Source organism: Rhincodon typus, chromosome 5, assembly GCF_021869965.1.
Source record: "Rhincodon typus isolate 14 chromosome 5, sRhiTyp1.1, whole genome shotgun sequence".
Lineage (NCBI taxonomy): Eukaryota > Metazoa > Chordata > Chondrichthyes > Orectolobiformes > Rhincodontidae > Rhincodon > Rhincodon typus.
The window spans coordinates 55,925,277-55,948,299 of record NC_063336.1 but is presented as its reverse complement, the minus strand read 5'-3'; the positions used below and the strand labels follow the sequence as shown (position 1 = coordinate 55,948,299).

General features: G+C 40.3%; 1 protein-coding gene across 4 annotated transcripts in view; it reads left to right on the top strand.

Moving 5' to 3' along the window:
- The window catches only part of fam184ab (family with sequence similarity 184 member Ab), a 173,221-nt gene extending 163,922 nt beyond the window's left edge, over window positions 1–9,299 (top strand). For all 4 annotated transcript variants that reach the window (XM_020528589.2, XM_048597489.1, XM_020528583.2 and 1 more), the window contains one exon: window positions 8,660–9,299. In XM_020528589.2, the coding sequence (XP_020384178.1) occupies window positions 8,660–8,747 (88 nt within the window). In that variant the 3' untranslated portion in view covers window positions 8,748–9,299. The remainder of the gene's footprint in view (window positions 1–8,659) is intronic.
- The last annotated feature ends 13,724 nt before the right edge of the window (window positions 9,300–23,023 follow it).

Sequence of the window (23,023 nt, the reverse complement as noted above, 5' to 3'; positions counted from 1 at the left end):
CCACCACACCCGGCACTTTTCCCTGCAACCGCAGGAAGTGCTACACCTGCCCCCATACCTCCTCCCTCACCCCCATCCCAGGCCCCAAGAAGACTTTCCACATCAAGCAGATGTTCACCTGCACATCTGCCAATGTGGTATACTGCATCCGCTGTACCCGGTGTGGCTTCCTCTACATCGGGGAAACCAAGCGGAGACTCGGGGACCGCTTTGCAGAACACCTACGCTCGGTTCGCAACAAACAACTGCACCTCCCAGTCGCGAACCATTTCAACTCCCCCTCCCATTCCTCAGACGACATGTCCATCCTGGGCCTCCTGCAGTGCCACAACGATGCCACCCGAAGGTTGCAGGAACAGCAACTCATATTCCGCTTGGGAACCCTGCAGCCCAATGGTATCAATGTGGATTTCACAAGTTTCAAAATCTCCCCTCCCCCTACCGCATCCCAAAACCAGTCCAGCTCGTCCCTGCCTCCCTAACCTGTTCTTCCTCCCACCTATCCCCTCCTCCCACCTCAAGCCGCACCTCCATCTCCTACCGACCAACCTCATCCCGCCCCCTTGACCTGTCCGTCCTCCCTGGACTGACCTATCCCCTTCCTAACTCCCTACCTACACTCACCTTTACTGGCTCCATCCCCGCCTCTTCGACCTTTTGTTTCCTCTCCACCTATCCTCTCCTCTATCCCTCTTCTATCCGCCTCCCACTCTCTCCCTATTTATTTCAAAACCCCCTTCCCCTCCCCCTTTTCTGATGAAGGGTCTAGGCCCGAAACGTCAGCCTCTCTGCTCCTATGATGCTGCTTGGCCTGCTGTGTTCATCCAGCCCTGCACCTTGTTGTCTCGGATTCTCCAGCATCTGCAGTTCCTACTATCTCTATAGTTACATAATTGATTGTCAAAGGATGGTGGCTAGATTGTCTCTTATTGGCGATGGTCATTGCCTGGCATTTGTGTGACATGAATGTTACTTGCCACTTGTCAGCCTGAGCCTGGATATTGTCCAGATCTTGTTGCATTTGAACATGGACTGGTTCAGTATCTAAGGAGTTGTGAATGATGCTGAACACTGTGCAATCATCGACAGGCATCCCCATTTCTGACCTTAGGATAGAGGATGAAGCAGCTGAAGACAGTTGGGTCTAGGAATCTACCCTGAGGAATTCCTGCAGAGATGAGCTGGAGCTGAGGTGACTGACCTCCAACAACCATAGCCATCTTCCTATGGACCACGTATGACTCCAATCAGGGGAGAATTTGTTCCCGATACCATTGAATCCAATTTTGCTAGGACTCCTTGATGCCACACGTGGTCGAATGTAGCCTTGATGGCAAGGGCTGTAACTCTCCTCACCTCTGGAATTGAGCTGTTTTGTACACTTCTGAACTAAAGCTGTATGATCCTGACAGAACCCAAACTAGGCATCACTGGGCGGGTTATTGCTGAGCAGGTGCTGCCTGCTTGATAGCACTGTTGTTAACACCTTCCATCACTTTATTGATGATTGAGAGTAGCCTGATGTGGCGGTAATTGCCCGGGTTGGATTCATCCTGCTTTTTGTGTACAGGGCATACCTGGGCAGTTTTTCACATTGTCGATTAGATGCCAAGGTTATAACTGTACTGGAGAAGCTTGGCTAGTGCTGTGGCAAGTTCTGGAGCATGAGTCTTCAGTACTATTGCCGGAATGTTGTCATAGTCTTTACTCTATCCAGCGCCTCCAATCATTTCTAGATATCAAATGGAGTGAATTGAATTGGCTGAATCTGTGATGTAGGGGACCACTGGTTGAGGCCAAGATGAATTATCCACTAGGTATTTCTGGCTAAAGATTGCTGCAAATGCCTCACCTTTGTCTTTTGCACTGATGTGCTGGGCTGTTCCATCACTGAGGATGAGGATATTTGTGGAGCCACTTCTTCAGCAAGTTGTTTAATTGTCCATCATCATTTTTGACTGGATGTGGCAGGACTGCAGAGCTTAAATTTGATCCATTGGTGTGGGATCACTTGGCTCTGCCTGTCACTAGCTATGCTTTTTCGGGTGCAAGTTAGACCTGTTTAGTAGCTTCACCAGGTTGACACCTCATTTTTAGGCGTGTTGATGCTCCTGCTGTGCTCTTCTGCACTCACCCTTAAACCAGGATTGATTCCCTTGCTTGGTGGTAATGGAGGTTATTCTCGGTATGAAGGCAGGACTTCGTCTCCACAAGGACTGTGCGATGGTCACTCTTACCGATACTGTCATGGACAGATCCAACTGCAGCTGGCAGATTGGTAAGAATGAGGTCAAGTATGTTTTTCCCTCTTGTTGGTACACTTACCACCTGCCACAGACCCAGTCTAATAGCTACGTCCTCTTGGACCTGACCAGCTTCATCAGTAGTCGTGCTGTTGAGCCACTCTTGGTGGTGCACATTGAAATTCCCCACCCAGAGTACTTTTGTTCCCTTGCCACCATAGTGCTTCCTGTAAGTGTTGTTCAACATGGAGGAGTACCGATTCATCAGCTGAGGGAGGACAGTATGTGGTACTCAGCAGGAGCTTTCTTTGCCCATGTTTAGCTTGAAGCCATGAGACTTTATGGGGTCCAGAGTCAGTTTTGAGGATTCTGAGGGCAACTTCCACTCGACTATATACCTCTGTGCCACCACTCAGTTGGGTGTACTGTCAATTGGAATGGACCCATATAAGGATGGTGATGGTGGACTCTGGGACATTATCTGTAAGGTATGATCCCCTGAGTATGACCATATCGGGCTGTTGCTTGACTGATCTGTGAGACAGCTCTCCTAATTTTGGCTCTCGCCCCCAGATGTTGGTAAGGAGGACTTTGAAGGGTTGACAGGGCTGTTTCTGCTGTTGTCTTTTCCAGTGCTTAGGTGAATGGCAGGTGGTCCATCCAGTTTAATTTATTTGTTGAGACTTCATAGTGATTGATGCAACTGAGTGGCTTGCTAGGCCATTTCAGAGGGCAGCTGAGAGTCAACCACGTTGCTGTGGGTCTGGAGTCACACATAGGACAGACTAGGGGAGGATGGTAGATTTCTTTCCCTAAAGGACATTAGTGAGCCAGGTGGTTTTTTTCCGACAATTGACAATGGTTTCATGGTCATCAGTAGATTCTTATTTCAGTTTTTATAAAAAAATTGAATTCAACTATCTGCTTATGATTTGAACATAGGTCAGTCCCTAGAACATTCCCTGAGTTTCTGGATTAATACGATTTCTTTATGAAAAACTACAGTTTCTTTATGAGATTGATGTAGCTCAGTAGTATAGAGCAACATGGCCACCCCGTGACTGATGGCCGCTGATAACCATGTCACGCTACCTGGCTTTGTGACTGCGCTAAGCAGCACGGCAAGACAGAAATACTGTCAACTTTTAAAGTGTGGCTGAGGAGGGAAAGCGATAAAAGCCAAGGCAGGGATGCCGAGAGTGTTCAGGTATGTGCAAAGTGAGTGAGTGCAAAGAGAGCAAGCAAGGAGCTTTGAGATACAACCTGGTTGAATGTGAGCTTTCTGCCCGTCACTATGTGCAAAGTATCTTTGCAGCAGCATTCTGATGATAGTTGCTGGTGAGGTCCAAAGTGCAGCATGGCGATGCCAAAGCCATACTTTAATGGATTCTGGATGTGCCATAATGAAGTGGAGAGACTGGAAATACCACTATCATAGGTGTGGGGTGTGTGCACTCACTGCGTGTGAACATACTTCAAGCTGATGGAGCTAGATGTCCAAGATTGAACTCAGGAGGAGCAAGCGATAAGTTGGAGTCACCAGGTATCTGTTCTGACTTTCACATTGGGAATTTTAAGCATCCAGTTTCTATCCAATGGGTAGGACAGTAAGAGAATACATATTTATGAGGTGAGATTGAGTAATAACGAAGGTGATAATGAGCGATATGCCCTATTAATAGGCATTTCACCAGTGGGAATCTCGTCTTGACCTCAGTTGGGAAATACAGCTCCTCAGTCTCGACACCGAGAAAGGAGTCACTTGACATCTCATAGAATCCCTACAGTATGGAAACAGGTCCTTCGGCCCAACAGGTCCACACTGACCCTGGAAGCATCCCACCCAGACCCATCCCCTAAACACTACAGGCAATTTAGCATGGCCAATCCACCTAGCCTACACATCTTTGGACTGTGAGAGGAAACTCACGCAGACACAGGGAGAATGTGCAAGCTCCACACAGGCAGTCGCCCAAGGCTGGAATCGAACCCAGGTCCCTGGCGCTGTGAGGCTGCAGTGCTAACCACTGAGCCACCGTACCAGTCAAGTGATTCTGTCAAATTTTTCACCATAGTCCACATTATTTAGAGCTTGGAAAGATTCTACCCCTTGTCTTTGTTATTTCTTATCTCTACTAAAATCATTTCACATGGTGGTTTCTTGAACTTAGATCATCCTTCTCTGTTGTGTGTATATGATCATTAGCCATCCCTCCATCTTTCCTAGCTTCTTACTCTTCCTAGCTGCATTCTACCCTTCAATATTCAGGCTCCAGTCAGTGTCATCCTCTCTGTTATGGCTGCCAGATCATGTTAATTTATTTTTACTTACACTCTCAATTCATCTGTTTTGTTTTGAATACAGGGCTTTTTTCCTAAATCAGTTATGGCTGGTAGAATTCGCTTTCTCTGGCGGGAGTAGGGTAGATTCAAAATTCTTCCTTAAGAGCCTGCCGCTTGCAACAATGAGGTCTTTCAGTGGGTATTCAACTCTCACTCTTCGATGAGAAGAGTTTCAGAAAAAGGGTGGGGGCCAATGCCCCTGTGGCAAGTTCTGTCTCCATCTGACAGCTTGTGCATTTTGCAGATGTTGCATTATTTGCTGTATTCAGTGTCTTCTGCTCTGAAAAGTTATTTTTAAAACATTCAAGATATTTCCAATAATTGATATCACAGAACTATATTTTAGATAACTCTTGTGTGACACATAATGTCATTGCTGTACTCAGCATTTAAATGTGGAGTTAAAATATCTCACTCCTTAAAACCTATCTATAAGCCCAAGCTTTTCCCTGAACTTACATGATTTTTTTATTCCGTTAAAGTGCTGCAAAAATGAAAGTTGTTCTTATGATTACCTTCCTATCATCAAAGATTTGCAAATTTGTATTTCGGAATATGCAGCAAGTGGGAAACCCATCAAAGAAAGAAATGTTTTATGTTTTTGTTCTGCCTTTCTTGACCTTATGATTTCTCTCAGACTTGTTTTCTTTAATGGGATATGGGTGTCCTTGGCAAGGTCAGCACTGTTGCCCATTACTAATTGCCGTCAGAAGGTGATGGTGAGTTGTGTTCTTAAAATGTCTTAAAAGTCCACCTGAAACAAGTACATCCACGGTGCTCTTGGTGGTGGGGAGGTTCTAGCATTTTGTCTCACTGACAGTGAGAGAATAACAATATCTTTCCAAGTCAGGATGGTATGTGACTTGGAGGGGAACTTGCAGATTGTGTTGTTTTAATATGAATGGTAGAAGAACTGAAGGCAAGATGATTATTTTAATAGCAAGCCACTCCAAGCCTCTCACCATTCTAACTTCGAACAATATCAAAATATCAAAAATATCAAAACCCTGGAACACCTCCCTAATGGCTAGGAGATAGCAAGGACTACAGATGCTACAAGTCAGAGTCGATAAAATGTGGAGCTGGAGGAGTACAGCTGGTCAGACAGCATCCGAAGAGCAGGAAAGTCGACATTTTGGGTCGGGACCCTTCATCAGGACTGGGAAGGGGTAAGGGAACTCAGAAATAAATAGAGGGAAGGGCTGGGAGAAGGTAGGTGGGATGGTGATAGCTGGATGCAGTTGGGGGGTTGTAGAGATTGGTCAGTGGGAAGGGTGGGGCAGATAGTTGAGAAGGAAGGTAGATAGGTTGTGTCAGGTTAAGGAGGTGGGGATGAGAGGGAGGGTTGGACATGGGATGAAGTCGTGTGTTGGGAGACTTTGAAGCTGGTGAATTCTGTATTGAGCTGTAAACTCCTGAGGCGGAATATAAGGTGTTCTTCCTCCAGTTTACATGTGGCCTCATTGTGATGTTGGAGGAGGCCCAGGATGGACATGTCACCAAGGGAGTGGGAATAGGAGTTGAAATGGCTGGCAACCGGAAGGTGGTGTTAATTGGAGTATACAGAGCACAGATGCTCCGTGAGTCGGTCACCGAGTCTGCGCTTGGTCTCGCCGATGTAGGGGAGACCACATCAGGAGCAATGGAGATGCAATAGACCAGGCTAGAAGACATACAGGTGAATCCCTGTCAAGAAGGAAACTCACCACCACTTTCTCAAGGACAACGGACAAACAATAAATTCTAGCCAGAGAGCCAGTGATGCCCATAGTCCATGAATAGATTTTAAAAAGCCATTAGCATCTGGCATGGAGACAACAAGGTGCAGGGCTGGATGAACACAGCAGGCCAAGCAGCATCCTAGGAGCAGAGAGGCTGACGTTTCGGGCCTAGACCCTTCTTCAGAAAAGGATGCTGCAAGTGTGTGTTTCAGGAGTTGCAGGGAGAAACGCTTCTGAAGGATCTCAATACCATGAGTGTAGATATTGTCACGGTTGGGGCCAAATTGGGAAGGCTTGAATGTGGATTGTAGTCCATTGGGGATGATCTGGTTCCGTAGGCTGGTGCTAAGGAAGGTGATGTGGCTGTAGTACCTGGTTTGCTTCAGGACATGGTCGAGCAGTTTCAGGGCCGAAGAGATTATGAGAGAGTTGCAGTGGGAGAGAGATCCCCTGAGGTTTGTCCGGAGGGAGGAGGGTAACTTCTTCAGGCTAGGCATCCTTAGAAGAGGCTTCGCAGTGGGGTTAAAATTGAATCAGAGATAGTAGGAACTGCAGATGCTGGAGAATCCGAGACAACAAGGTGCAGGGCTGGATGAACACAGCAGGCCAAGCAGCATCATAGGAGCAGAGAGGTTGACTGCCTTATCATCTGGTGACAACAAATTCAATTGTGATAATCAAAGGAAATCAGATAATTATCTGAACAGAAAAGAAACATTGGGCTCCAGGTAAAGATGTACGAGTAGTTGAGTTAACTCCAATGGTGGGGTCAGTGTTCAAAAATTTTCAAAGAGGGTGTACCTCCCTAGCCTACCCCACACTGACAACAAACAGTATCCCATGCCAGTGCCCTGTCTTCCATTGATATCCTTCAATCAGGCTGCCTTTTGTTTCTGGTCTTTCTTTCTCTTCCTGCCGACCTTAGTGACTTCAACAGTAATGCCAGTACTTCAAGAATTTATTTTTAAATGCAGTTGATCTAATTGATAACTGTTAAAAAGGCACTATGTAGAAGTGTACATATATTGATATCTGGAAAACAAACGAGTAGAGCTGAGGTTATGAATGCATACTAAACCAGGGAGCCTTAGCCACTGACTCTAACAAACTATTGACATATTGCTTGTGAGTTTCTGTCCATTACAAACATACCAAGATATATACAAACACATATATAAATTAGGGGAACGAGTAGACTATTTAGACTGACTTTAAAAGGCTTGACTTAGTACAGTGAGACTTTAAACCAGTTATAATTAACGCAGAAAGACCCTCTGGTGCTCATCTCTCAGACCCCTCCCACTTTCCCCAAACCACTCGTGTCTTACATTCCCCCACAATGGTCTGACATACTCTATATGCTAACTCAAGCCTCTACATCCACTTCCTATGCCCTCTATACCTTGTCTTACTTCTGTGCTACCCCATGCCCCCTCACACCCTTACTGTTTACCTAGTTCATAGAACTACTGAATCGTACAGTGGCAATAAAATGTGTGTCTTTGTGAAAGGTTTCTATTTTTGATAAAGAACTCCTTTCATTACAGGCCAAAAACAGTTTCAGTTATCTAAACCGGTTGAAGTATAATTATCAGAAATCGGAAGCAATTTATCTTGTATAGATAGACATTGACAATCGACAAAATGGAGAATTGCTGTTGATCAAGCAGTGTTTTCGCCAGGGCTCAGCTGTTTAACACTCTAATAGAACTCTGGTCTCTTAGCCAAGAATACATAAAAAGGTTTGACTGAGAGTTTGGAGTGTTCCAAAAGTCATCTATTAAAACAACATGAGTGAGTATAAGCAGTTATTTAGACCAATTTGAGTTTTCGTAAGTTTTCCTTCTTCATCTGACTTCTCTCTGGTAGTGCTCATATTTGGCTTGTACATCTAGATTCTAAATCCTTAACTGCCTCTTCTTTATTTTCTACATGTAGGTTTGACCACAATAGATACATTCTTTCCAATCATTTCACTCTATGTGAAACGCTGCCTGACAATCGTGTTTTATTTTTCACTATTATTGGACCTGCTCTGATCTTTCAATGTGTATGTTTTCATTGTTTGTAGAATTGAGGTCTCAATATTGTTCTGATCAATGATATCTTATGCAGTACTTTGTTATATCAAATGCAGAAAGATCTTCAGGTTGAAGTGGCAACCGAATGGACCAGATTTCTTGAAAGGACATTCTTCTATTGTGAAATGGTTGCAATTCCTATCTGTATGTGGAAATGGAACTTCTTACAATAGGATGAGAAACACTGACAATTAAATTAATTAGTATGATCAGCTGTCTTTCAAACTGACATGTGCAAAGTTATAAAAATGTTTTCTGTCTCTCAATGTAGCCCTCCGCAGTTGGAAACCACCCCAGGCACAGAGCCTTCATCTGATCCACAGCATGAGGAATGGTTTGCAAGATATTTTACTTTCTAAGACTAGCGAAATTCCTAATGGATCTTTATAACCACATAGATCTGCAGTATAAGCATGATGCTATAAAAATCCATTTTTAGCACAGTTGAATATATCCATTGTTAGAAAATCTTTGAGCAAGGACCAGCTACAACATCAACAATGCTAATTGTGAGGACTTGTGTTATTTGCCTGGGTCAATTTAAAATGTCATCTCGGACTTTGAAGAATGAACATAATATTTCCAACAGCACAGAGAGTATATTACTTATTCATCTATCTTAATTCTAAATTGTGATTTTGGTCTCCTTGCTCCTCACTGTTTCCCAGTTGAGATGTTGGTACAGGTGACGTTTTACCAAGTCTGCCAAAACATTGTTAACTGGCTAATCCAGTGGCTGACAGTGACTTTCCCTGTGACAATTTCTTGCCCTCTTTGGGGCAATAGCCTAGTATCTGCCTGGCATCTTCTCTGTATGTATTGACCTTTTAAAGTTACATATATAATTTCATGTACAAATGTGTAATATGATGAAATATATTGTATATGTGAAATATAATTTGTATTTTACTCTGGGCTGTTTCATTGTCTGAAAGTTTATATTGATTGCTAAATAAACTTTTGTTCCTGTAATGTAGAAGTTTTTTTTTGTTTTTGTTCAGGATTAGGTTTTATCGCAGAATCAATTCATGAATTAACCATAAGCTTTGCTTGACATTTTGATTTTATGCACTGTTTGCTCATTTCAGCTCACTGGAGCAAATGCAATAATATACTAATCAGAATGCCATTAAACTGTGCTGTGTATAACATAAAACAAAATCAAATATACCATTATCAGAGCAAGGGTAGTGACCTCATGAGGTCCTTGCAGGCTGAAAGGAAGAACATCGCAGCAAATGCATTTGTTATTTACTTTTTCATTTAATTGGATATACAACAAGTAGTTTCAGTTTGCATTGGATCTCGAAACGAATGGTGTAGCAGCCAATATATAAAACCATAATTACATGGCTGTCATTTCACTTAGAATCCTTTAAATTTTCTGGCTATAATTCACCATGCAGGATATTAAAAACACGCACAAGTGCTATGGCTTGCACACCAAGTTTTATGATCAGACCTCTCCACCAGAAGGAAATGATGCAGATGAGCAAACAAAATAATTTATTCCACATCCTGTGGCAGCCATAGCCACAGTTAATAGGTTCTAGGGAAATGAGTGTAGGATGCACATAAAAATAAACCAGCACAATGTCAAAGGCAGGTAGTCTCCTGTAGAAAAGCTGCAATATTGTGCCAAGTCATTTTCCACAGATGAAGGTACATCATGTCTGCTTTTTGTGATATAAGTAGATAGTCCTCCAGTTGCATTAATTTAAACTAGTCGCAGATTAATGTCTCAAACAATCAGTTAATTTATCTGGCATGACTGAATTTTCGTTCCAGCTTCATTAAGATAATGCAGTATTGGCAGTGAATGGTAAATCTTCAGAAAATATTACATTAAGCTGTCTTTGTCAGGACAAATGTACAAAAGGAAGAAAAACAATTTATTTCTTTACAGTTGTGACTAGGTGTCTTGAAATCTCAGAGAAGCAATTGTTTAATTTGCATGGTAGAACAGGGAAATGAACAAAAATGAACGAGAGAAAATGACAGACATTGGATTGAACTGTTTGGTCAGTGAAAAAGAGATGGCACTCACGACTGACCTTAAGCAAAGTTGTCCGTGGAGATTAATAGATTTTGTGGTGCCAATTTCCCCAACCAAAGTACTTCACAGGTGCATTATAAAATGAAGTATGACATTGGGACACATTTTAGGATATTAGGCCAGATGACTAAACGCTTCGTGAAAGTGGTAGGTTTTAAAGAATGTTTCAGGGGAGAAATGTGAGATGGAGAGATCTGGAAGGGAATTCAAGAGATTATGATCTTGGTGGCTGATGACACAACCATCCATATTGAAGGGATTGAAATTGGGAGAACTCAAGAAGCCAGATTAAGATTAAGATTAGAGATTGTGGGGTTGGAGGAGATTGCACAAATAAGAAGAACCAAGGTTTTCAACAAGGTAAAAGAATTTTAAAATGAAATTAGAAACATAGAAAATAGGAGCACAATTAGGCCATTCTGCCCTTTGAGCCTGCTCCGCCATTCATTATGATCATGGTTGATCATCCAATTCAATAGTCTGTTCCTGTTTTTCCCCATATCCTTTGATCTCTTAACCCCCAATGTAACATCCAACTTCTCCTTGAAATCATATAATAATTTGGCCTTCAGTTATCTCTATTTAAGTGAAGTCCACAGGTTTACCACACTCGGAAGAAATTCCTCCCCCTTTCAGTCCTAAATAGTTTACTCCAATAATCCTAGACTGTGATCCCTGGCCCTGGACTCCATCATCAGGAACGTCTGTCCTGTACCTACTCTGTCTCATCCTCTTAGGATTTGTTCAGTTTCTATGAGATACCCCCGTTCTTCTGAGCTCCAGTAAATATAAGCCTAACTGATTCAACCTCCTCATACATCAATCGTGCCATCCCAGGAGTCAGCTTGGTACAGTTTTGGTTTTTTAAAGATCCTTGCTGTCCATGTCTACTTGCCCTTAAACTTGCTCGTCCATTTCAAAGGCCAGTTAAGAGCCAGCCATATTTCTGTGGGTCTGTGGGAATTTGTGAACTACATGAGTTGTTATGGCAATGGTTACATTAGAATTGCTTTTAATTCCAGGTTTTATTGAATTTAAATTAATAGTCCAGGGGTTTACCACTACACCACCACCTTCCAGTGTTGCTTAAGTGAAAACTGCTCTAGATCAGCGAGCAAAGAAGGGATGGGTGCACAGACATTGTTTAAAAAATATTTTTTTCTCCAAGGGATATGAGCATCACAGGCTCTGTCAGCATCCATTGACCTATCCGTGATGTGCACTTGAGGAGGTGGCGATGAGCTGCCTTCTTGAATCTCAGCAGTCTATGTGTTGTAGACACAACTGCAGTGCTGTTAGGAAGGGTGTATCAGGATTTTGACCGAGCAGTTATGAAGGAATAATAGCATAGTTCCAAATCAGGATGACTTGGAGGGGAACTTTCAGAAGGTAGATCTTGCGATTTTGGAAGTTGCTGTCAAAGAATCTAGGTGAATTTTGTAGATGGTGCATGCTGCTGCACCTTGCATTGATGAAGGAGAGAATTATTAGGTAGAGGATGAGGTACCTGTAAAGGGGGGTGTTTTGTCCTTGATGGCTACTCCTGTTCCTGGTCAATGGTGACCCCTCAGGATGTTGATGGTGGAGCGTTCAGCAATTGTAATTACTGACTGTCAATGAGATGGCTCAATGTGTCTTTTGGAGATGGTCATTAACTGATGTTTGTGGGGGTAAATATTACTTGCCATTTATCAGTGTAAGCCTGAATGTTGTCCAGATCTTGCTGCAAATCAACATTAACCGCTTCTGTATCTGAGGAGTTGTATATGATGCTGAACACTATGCAATCTTTAGGAGACATCCCATTCTGACCTTATAATGGAGGGAAAGTCATTTGTGAAACAACTGAAAATGAAAATCAATGTTCTGGATTGACTTCTAGTAACCGCAACCATTGACTTCTAGTATTGCTAAGGTTTTATTGCAGGAGATTTCCTCACCCGTGTTTGACCTGACATCGTAAAATGTCATGGGATTTGGTGTCAACGTTGAGGACTCATACAGCAACTCATTCCTGACTGTAATACATGTGCTGCCATCTCTGATGAGTCTGAGCTGCCAGTGGGACAGGACATATCCAGAGATAGCGATGGCAGTTTCCAGGACATTGTCAGTAAGGAATGATCCTGTGAGTATGACTATGGTAGGTTGTTGCTTGACTAGTCTGTGGATCAGCTCTCCAATTTTGGCACAAGCCCAAGATGTTAGTAAGGAGGACTTTGCAGTGCTGACAGGGCTTGGATTTCAGTGTTTCAGTCAATTGAATGAACTATCCTGCCTCCATGGATGGATCTCAGTGGCATGCAAGGCCATTTCAGAGGACAATTATGAGTCACATATAGGCCAGACCAGTCAGATGATTAGATTTCCTTCCTTATTATGCAAGAGTGAACCAGATGGGTTTTTACAATAATCAAGAATATGTTCATGGTCAATAGTACATCTTAAATGTAATTGGCTGCTGTGATAGGATTGAAACCCATGTCCCTGAGGTCCATAGCCTCTGAATTCCTATTCCAGTGAGATTAGTATGCACTGTCACCAAATAGGATCATGTTGTTTACCTTGGAACAGAGGAGGCCAAGGGAAGATTTAATTGAGATGTACAATATTGTGAGCCACCTGGATAACATGAATGGGAAGACATATTTTCCTTAGCAGAAGGGTCAGTAATTAGGAGCAAGGATTTAAAACGATCAGTGGAAAGATTACAGGGAAAATAATGAAAATTCTTTTCACCAAAGGGTGGTAGAGGTCTGAAACTCATTGTGTGAATGGGTAATGGAAATACCAATCCTCAACTTATTTAAAAAGTGTCCAGATAAGCACCTGAAGTCCAGTAATCCCTGGGGAATGGAAGGTTTATTTCTTGGCTGGTGCAGACAAGTCGGGCATTTTGCCCTCCTCGTACTGTAAATTTTTCTACTGTAAGGTTTTCTTAAGTCTTATAAATATCTGAAAAGGCAGAATACGCAGGGATGTAGGGAGATGGCAGCAGAGTGGCAATATGTGAATTGCTCCTTAGCAGATCCAGCACAAACACAGTCAGTTGAATGGTATTTAGCTGAGCTGTAAAAATTCTGTTGTTCAAACAATTCCACTTATATCTGTTGTGGTTCAGCTGGTAGCACTCTCAGCTCTGAGGTTGAAGATTACAGGTACAAGACCTGCTCATGCATGAGAACAGAAAACAAATTAACATTTCAGTGCAGAATAGATAGCATGCTGCCACATTAGGGTGCTATATGTTGGATGAGGTGCATGGACATGAAAGATCTCATTTTAACAACAAGTAGAGAAGCTAAGATAACAAGGTGTGGAGCTGGATGAACACAGCAGGCCAAGCAGCATCAGAGGAGCAGGAAGGCTGACGTTTCGGGCCTAGACCCTTCTTCAGAAAAAGAAGCTATATCTGTTTCCTATCCAATCTTTATTCCTCAAACAGCCACGTGAAAACTTAAAAAAAAAGTCTACTCATTACCACATTACCGTTTGCAGGAGTTTACTGTGCACAAATTGACTGCTGCACTTCCTACATTACCATGCTCACTGCACTGCAAGTATAATTTGTTTTCTGTAAAGTGTTTAGGACCAGCATGAAAAGTGCTATTCTGTAGTCAATTTGTATTTATTTCACTGCACTTAATTTGAAATAAAGGACTAGGGGTTAGAAAAAATAGGAAGCTAGGAAGATAAATGTATAATTATATTTAAAAAAAGGCAGAGAATGGTAAAGACAGAACAGAAGAGGGCCAGAGAAGTAAAACTCAAGTGCTTTATTTAAGAAGTCCTACTATCAATTGCTCATTTTCGTTATGAAGGGTAGATACTGTAGCAGTTAACCTGCTCCTGATAGTTGTTGTAACATGAGCAGTTAAGTTAATGTCATGGTGAGTGAACTGAAGTAAAATTATTTGATCCAGGATTATATTCATTTGGCAGGAATTATTGCAGCCTAATGATGAAAATGATGAGATGCCTAATTAGTGTAGATGTAAGAAGGTTATTCAACTTAGATTGTGATCACAGAACTAGTACATGAATACAAAATTAACAAGCCTCTAGCAAGATTAAAGATTAAAAGGCTTTTTTTTCTCATTAAGTAACAGAATCAGTTCCCAGAGAGGAAAAAAGGTACAGTGATTAACTCTTTACCTGGATGCACAGAGGATCAAATACTGTGTAAGCCTGATGGCTCATAGTTAGATTCACAATAGGGCAGATTGTCTAGTCTAGGTTAACCAATAGACTTTTATTCTTCTATACCTTCTTAGCATTATGTACTGTTGACAATAATGTCATGAAATGAACAAACTCTTACAGAAACAGGGAAATTCAGGAAAATGGTGAGTGAGAGTTAATAGCTTGAAATCATCTTATCCCCTCAAGTATTAAACAATTACAAATGAACCAATCTGATAAGTATGGTGGGGTTTGATTATATTTAAATAAATAGGGCTGCAGGACTATCCTTCATTCTTCCACATCTAAAGATTGCAATTCTTATTATATGACAGTCAATTTGTGCAGTTTAGATTTGGATTAGAAATGTTTTGAGTGGATCTCCAAGCTGGAATAAAGCATGATTATATCAGAACATCTTACTTGGCTGTTGCAGAGTTAACAGTTATATATCTTCTTCACAATTCTCGTGTTGGTTAAATGTGAGAGATTACCAGTCATAAAAATATTAATCATATGCATTCTCCATATAAGTATTTTTTGAAACTCAAACTTCTGTAGTTGTACAGCATCAAATCTCTTTATTCCCAGCCAGTCTCATCTAGGTGTTTTGCTGCTGCCTACAGTCGTTCAAGTAATAACATCAACTCAACAAAAATCCAACCTCCAAAATCCTTTAGAACTGTATTGTTTATTTTAGAACTTGTTCTCCCACTGCAGTCTCAAAGGTGCATGATTTTATGTTGCACTTACTGATGTATTTTGCTTGCCATCAGTATTGGTTATTGACTCTCATTTGTCCAGATTGTCACCTTTTGTGCATTAAAGAAAATTAACTTATATTGCATTGGAATCTCAGATATGCATAGATATCAATCTATTGTTAGATAGCAATTGAAGGACATTGTAAGGTTTATGAATTCTACCACTGCGATCGTGGAGCTATGGATACTTTAGCTTCTCCACTTCTAACACCTGCAATCCAAGTGGGGAATATTAGATTTTGTTGTTTCCTTCGTTGCGCTGATGTATGTGACTTGTGGTCCATTAGCACCCTCTGTTGGTCAAACATCATATCATTTCAGTGGACAGCTTCACAGAGCGAAGTACTATAAATGAAAGAAAGTAATGTAAAGACATAATCCTGCATATACACATCTACAACCACTGCAACACTCAATGCACATCACCTTTAACATAGGAAAATGCCCCAAGACTAGGGTTTGAACTTATTGGGTAACACAAGGATGTGTGAATTGATGCCAAATGGTCAGGAAAAGTGACTCCAAGATTGATCAAAGTGTGTTTCTGGAGGTTGGTAAAGGGTAAAAGAGATACAGTTAGGAATTTACAGAGGGTATTCCAAGATAGACATGCTCCTAGATGGATAAAGGCACAACCATCAATAGTAGGGTGAAAAGTAGCTTACTGTATGGGCAATTGCCCTCTAGGCAATTAGGAATGGGCAATAAATGTTTGTTCTAGCCAGCAATGCCCACATGCCATGAAAGAATGACATCAAGCAGGAATTGCCTCGCTGGGTGGAGAATGTAAGTAAGGCACCAAAGGGAACATTGTGGCCATCCACATCAAAGGCTAGGGAACTGTTGAAAAGGGCAACAAAGGATCATGCATCAAGTTCATAAGCACAAATTAATTTGTTTAATCACACGTTAATTAATCATATATAATTCCCCAAAGCCAGTTCATCATCTACAAAGCATAAGTCAGGATTGTGACAGAATACCTGCTCCCCTGCCAGGATGAGTTCAGTTCCAACCACAGGGAACAGAAACAAATGCAGCTGTAACAACACACAGGAAGCTCAATGTCATCCAGGACAAAGTATTGTGCTTGATTGACACCCCATCCACCACATGTCCTTGCTCCAGCACCAATGCACTGTCGTTGTAGTGGGTGTCATCTGAAAGATGCACTTCAGCAACTCGCCAAAACATCTTTAACAGCATCTTCTAAACCTGTACCACCCAGAAGAAACAAGAGACCATTTGGATAGTTTATGGGTTGTCTTTAAACTTGGATAAAATAATTACAGTGCTTATCAAGCGATATCAATTAAAATTTGCTTTATTGTCATGTACTCACATGCGTACAGTGAAAAGTTTGCAAGTAGCCACTTAGGGTGCCATCTTAGATTCCAAGGGACAGATTCTTAAGTACAAATTCTTAGGAAAAAAAATTAGAAAAATAAAGAAATAAAATGTCCAGCAATAAATTAGAAAAAATAGAGAAATAAGAGTTCAGAATAAAAGTCCTTTGAACCCAGACAGCGCTGGACATCACCTCGAGGCCCAGAGTGCCAGGAGTCAAATCCCCACTGAAGCCATTGTTCTGAAGAAAGGTCACTGGGCCCAAAACGTTAATCCTGCTTTCACTCCACTGATGTTGCCAGCCCTGCTGAATTCTTCTAGCAAGTACTCTCGTTTCAAAATTCCAGCATCCGCAGTTTTTGTTTCTTTTTGTTAAATGTTCCCCAAATCTCATTCTGAAAACTGATTATTCGTTAAACAGTGTTCGCCAGTGAAATTAAACTCTGCACTTTCACTGACCATTTTCCAGTCTGAAAAATTGTATCCACTTGTGGAGTCTTCTGCCTAATAATTTTAAATTCACCATCATCTTCAATAACGTAAATATTCTTTGGCTCATTTAATAGCTAGTGGACATGACACATACTTCAAAAAACATTCTGTGTACATTGGAAGAGGTTCTAATTAAGCTAAGCTTCACTGCATATATAATTACATTAATTTCCATGTTATATTCAATGTTTGGATGTTCATTTGTGTTCCAAGAACATAATTATGATGAAAATAATATTAATATTTAATCTTAAATAAAATACATATGAATTTTACTTGACATCACACACTTTATGGCACTTACTTAATCTGATTTGTGATATCATTCCAACAATTTGCAATTAATCTATTAAAATTAGATTTTAAAATCATGGATGAATATTTTAATCCAGTTCCAGCAATATTCAGAAGTTTTGTGAGTTGGAAATAGAAAGTACCTGCAATGTTGATGACTTATGGTGATTCAGTAATACCGTCAGAATTCTAACATGAAGTCTGACTTTGGAGTATTGATGTTTCATTACTTGATCTGACTTGAGGCCAGCTTCCTTCATACCTCTGGCTGTAAACAATACCACTGAGTATGTACGAGTTCTTAATAAAGGTTTATGACAATCAGTTACCAAAATACAACACTCTGACAATTCCAAAAAAAAAGACTTGTGCTTATTATATATTTTTTTCAATATTATCCAGTGAAGTTATTCCCATCATAAAATATTAATATTTAATAACTTATGGAACTCCTTTATTCAAAATAGTAATAACATTATAGATGTAAAACAATGCTCATGGTAAGAACTATTTCATACAGACCCTCTGCAGTTGGAAGAATTTGTTTGATTATTTTTTGGGTAAAAACTATTAAAAATAATATTTGGAAGTGAAGTTGTGTAAGACCAAGTTGGCTTAGCCAGTTTGTTATGCTTCATTCTAGAGCATTTCACCATCATTAAGCAAGCAAACCCATCTGACAAAGTGTTTCTCATTTCCATAGCAATAACAAGAATTCCTGAGAATCAAATATATGACCATTTTGTTAGCAATCAAATATTCTGTGACTTGTGCTGTTTGCAGTGTTCACATTTTGAAATTTAAATGTTACATTTCCCCCTTCACCTATAATTTTTTACAATAATAATGAATAGCAGTAAAACATGATCACCTCCAGTGGAGAGAAATCAAATGCTGCACTGAATGTTTCTTGGTGACAGGTCAGCAATTTCTGCAGAACATTAGCTATTGCTTTGACAGACAAGTACATTCCACAAATCCCACCAAGCATGCAGCTTTTACTAAAGGCGACATCACCTAAGATAGGTCGCAAGTGCGCCATTCTAGGAGTTTAGTTTCCAAATATTGGTGCCACCCATAAACTCAGTTATATGAATTCATTATGGATTCATACAGCACTGAATGAATAAATTCTTAAATGAAATTAGCATCAGTGCCCGGATTCAACCTTTTAAAATAATCATTAAAACCTAAAAGGTTTCTGTTTTTGAAGGACAGATCAAATATGTTTCCAACTTTCCCAATTGAACCATGGTTACAATTTGTCTAAAATTAGACCAAACATCAATAGCAACCCAAATTTTACTTACATTCAGTTTGATTAATCTGGTGATAAATTGTATAACAATGACAATCAGTATCTTTGCAATCAGAATAATAACTTCTACTGTTGATTATTTTAAGTAACTTTAGCTACTTTCTAAAATTTCATCACCAATCTGATGATTGTCATAAAGTACAAACAATTACTACATATTTTGCATTTATCATCATTTGAGATGAAACTGTGTATTGCAGCCTGTCCATAATCACCATCAGAGGCAATGGCTCTGACCCCGTTCCATTTAAAATGATGATGAAGTGCAAGTAATGTTTCAGCTTGATGGACATCACCAGGAATAGTCTGGAAAATGATGCAAATTTCGCTTTATCACTGAAAATTGCAGCATATGATGCATAACTGAACATCAAATCAGAACATCAAATTAAAACAGTAAGCATTTCAAATAGCTGGAAAACATTGTATTTGGTTTAAAAATGTATGCGCTAGTTAAAAACAAACTGCAGTCATCAATCGTGAAAATGCAATTGTTAGTAATTTTGCCTATAAGTATTCAAACAAAAATTGATGCCTTAACTACAGTTGTTTGGTATATTGCTGTACCCCTTACTGTTTAAGGGAAAGTTTTTCTTCCATTAATTGTTAATGTGTTTGAATATTATAAAAGGTACTGAACAAATCGGAGAATATTCCAAATGTTATTAACTGCAACTAATCATTCTGTTTCGTGAGAGATTGGATTCTCTGGACTGCTGAAGAATTTACCTGTTTATCATTTGGTCTTCCTTGTTTAATACATTGATACATTTCCAGAGGTGAATTAATAATTTCCTTGACAGAATCCAGGCAATTTTCCACCTCAAGAGATTGAATTGTCTGGAAAAGTGTTGCTCTGAAATGTATATTCCCAAATTTAAAAACAGTTTCAGGATGCCTTACAATGTCTAATATTAATGATAAAGGCAGGAGAATGTATGCAAGAAGTAGGATTTAAAGTTTGTTTTATAGAAAAAAATACATTAAATAAGCACGTCAGGCAGAAAAACTAAATTTAAACAAACATGAGTAAGGTAGAAAACGGCAAAAATGGTAGACACAGAAGACAGGGTGAGCAAATGACATAACAATGTTTATTTTATTTGAAATGACTTTTAGCTGTGTATGTTTATTTTTGATATGCTAGACATTTGCTGAGTTTTATTACTATAATATTAATATTTGTTTCAGCATGACATCACATAAACTAAAATCATGCAAAAGAAATAGCTGCTTTATTTCCCTAGAACTGCCAGCATTGCAAGGCTGAAGTATATCTTAGAATGTTACTCCATTTGGCAGCTAACTGACTCTGTCATTTAAAATTACTCCATATGACAGAGTAATTGTTCATGTTTTGTGAAGTTTTTTCCATGCAATTCACTCATACAGGTTGACTAATACTGGACATGAGACATATTGATGGATTCATTTACAGAAAGAAACAACATCAGGCAGGCATTGAAATCAGTTTAAGTAAAACACAGTGGGGCACAGTTTCCATTTCAGGTGCAAATTGGGAAAATGGGTGTAAATTATGTTTGAATTGCTATTGTTCTTTTTGTGAAGTGTAGTTACGTTTCAATTTTCCACCCAGATACATTTGAATAGTTGCAAATATAAAATATTTTATGAGGTTAACACAATAGAACAAAATAATTTTATTTTCTTTAGCTCAAAAAGATTATCAAATTTTAGTTTGATTAATAGTGTTGAAAAGTAGATTATGACAAAGGGCATTTTTAATGGGAATGTCTAGCTTCAGCTGTGAGCAATTTGATTTTGTGTCTGAAAATGTCTTGAAAGAACACCATACAAAATAATGTATTAGTTTCATTGGTGTACACAGTCAGTTTCTTAGTAAGTTTAAGTATGTTATACAATGTGAAAACTTTTAAGATGTACCTACTATTCCCTATTTGACTGTAAAAACCACTCAAGTTGTCAAGTGTTCTTGACCAACTATTTAGCAGCCTACGATGCTTGCCACTAGGGGCTTATTAACTTCCGTTCTTTTCAGAAGCACTCCACTTGTGTAGATAGTTCCACATACTCTCTTCATGACTTGAAATTTAAAACCATTAACAACTTGGTTCTTCCAGATCCCCAGATTCTTATATCAATTGAACCACTTGAAGAGTTTTGCATTTGAAATGTTAGTTTACTTGAACACCAGACCACAAAACTCCATATCTGGGTTTCCACGTCACTTCAAAATTTGATTCTTATTATTTATTTCAGATGCGTTCAAAACAGCTGACGGTACCTGGGAGACAATATTTATGTAAGCTCTATTGTTATGGATGAGGCTGGAGGAGTACATAATTACTAGAGTACTACTAATTCACAGGGCACAATGTAAAAATACTTTTTCCAGTTACTACGATCGATTAAATACCTTATCTGTTTCAGGTTTTAACAAAAATAAATCTATTCCACAGGTTTCTTAAGAAACACAATTATGTAGTTAATATCAAACAAAACAAAAGGAGGGCAGCACAGTGGCACAGTGGTTAGCACTGCTGCCTCACAGCACCAGGGACCCGGAATCAATTACACCCTCAGGCGACTGTCTGTGTGGAGCTTGCACATTCTCCCCGTGTCTGCTTGGGTTTCCTTTGGGTACTCCAGTTTCCTCCCACAGTCCAAAGATGTGCAGGTTAGGTGGATTGGCCATGCTAAATTGCCCGTAGTGTTCAGGGATGTGTAGCTTAGATGGGTTATAGGGGGATGCGTCTGGGTGGGATGCTCCAAGGGTCAGTGTGGATTTGTTGGGCTGAAGGGCCTGTTTCCACACTGTAGGGATTCTATGATTCTATGATTCTCCCCATGTCTGTGTGGGTTTCCCCCAGGTCCTCCGGTTTCCTCCCAGTCCAAAGATGTGCAGGCTAGATTGATTGGCCATACTAAATTGCCCGTAGTGTTCAGGAATGTGTAGATTAGGTGGGTTATAGGGGGATGGGTCTGGATGGGATGCTCTGAGGGTCCGTGTGAACTTGTTGGGCTGAATAGCCTGTTTCCACACTGTAGGGATTATTCTTCTTCTTCTCAAAACCCATTCAATAAAGATGCAATAATTGATTAGCATACAGTGTGTAATACAGAAGTGCAAATGATTATCCCTGAAATACCAAAATCTCTACAGTGCAGATAGAGGCCTTTTAGGCCATCAAGACTGCACTAACCCTCTGAAGGGCATCCCACCCAGACCCACTCCATCCCCGTAACCCCACATTTACCATGGCTAATCTACCTAGCCTTCACACTGTGGACAGTTTAGCACAGCCAATCCACCTAATCTGCTGGACAGTGGGAGGAAACTGGAGCAACAGGGAGAATATGCAAACTCCACACAGACGGTCACCTGAGGCTGGAATCAAACTCAGGTCCATGGTGCTGTGAGGCAACAGTGCTAACCACTGCAACATCGTGCCAGCAGACAGATGCACACACATCAGACAGATGCACACAAAATACACACAGACATTGTTCAGGAAAAGAGAAACTGAAACAAATTTTTCTGTAGATTGACCTTCTGAAAAAATAGCGCACTTTGGCCAATGGCTTATTCTTGAAGACAAAAGGATAAAGCGTATAATATTCTGGAGACTGTTGCTCTAATGGTCTGTTACATGTGGTCAAGTCATGAATCATGCATGCTAGATTGCAGGAACTATCTACACAAGTGGAGTGCTTCTGAAAAGAACGGAAGTTAATAAGCCCCTAGTGGCAATCATCGTAGGCTGCTAAACAGTTGGTCAAGAACATTTGACAACTTGAGGTGTTTTTTTTTTCAGTCAAATAGGGAATAGTAGGTACATCTTAAAAGTTTTCACATTGTATAACACCTAATGAATCATGCATGCTAGATTCTGAAGTCTTGCAGGCAGAGCATTCTCGGGAAATACAACCCTGAGATGTTTCTTCAATTGATCTTTCAAAAGAATAGAAAGTTTTCACTCACTCTGAGCTGATGTAAAGGGTTTCCTTTTCAGAAGTGGAAGAAATCAGAAGTTCAGCTTGTTTATACCAAGCTTTCCTCCTATTCGGGTTATTCTTAGAAGGCCTCGCTCCAACTCATCTGGTTCTAAGCAGAAACAAAGTCAGAAATAGCTGGAAAAAATCAGCAGGTCTGGCAGCATCCATGGAGAGAAAGCAGAGTTAATGTTTCGGGTCCAGTGA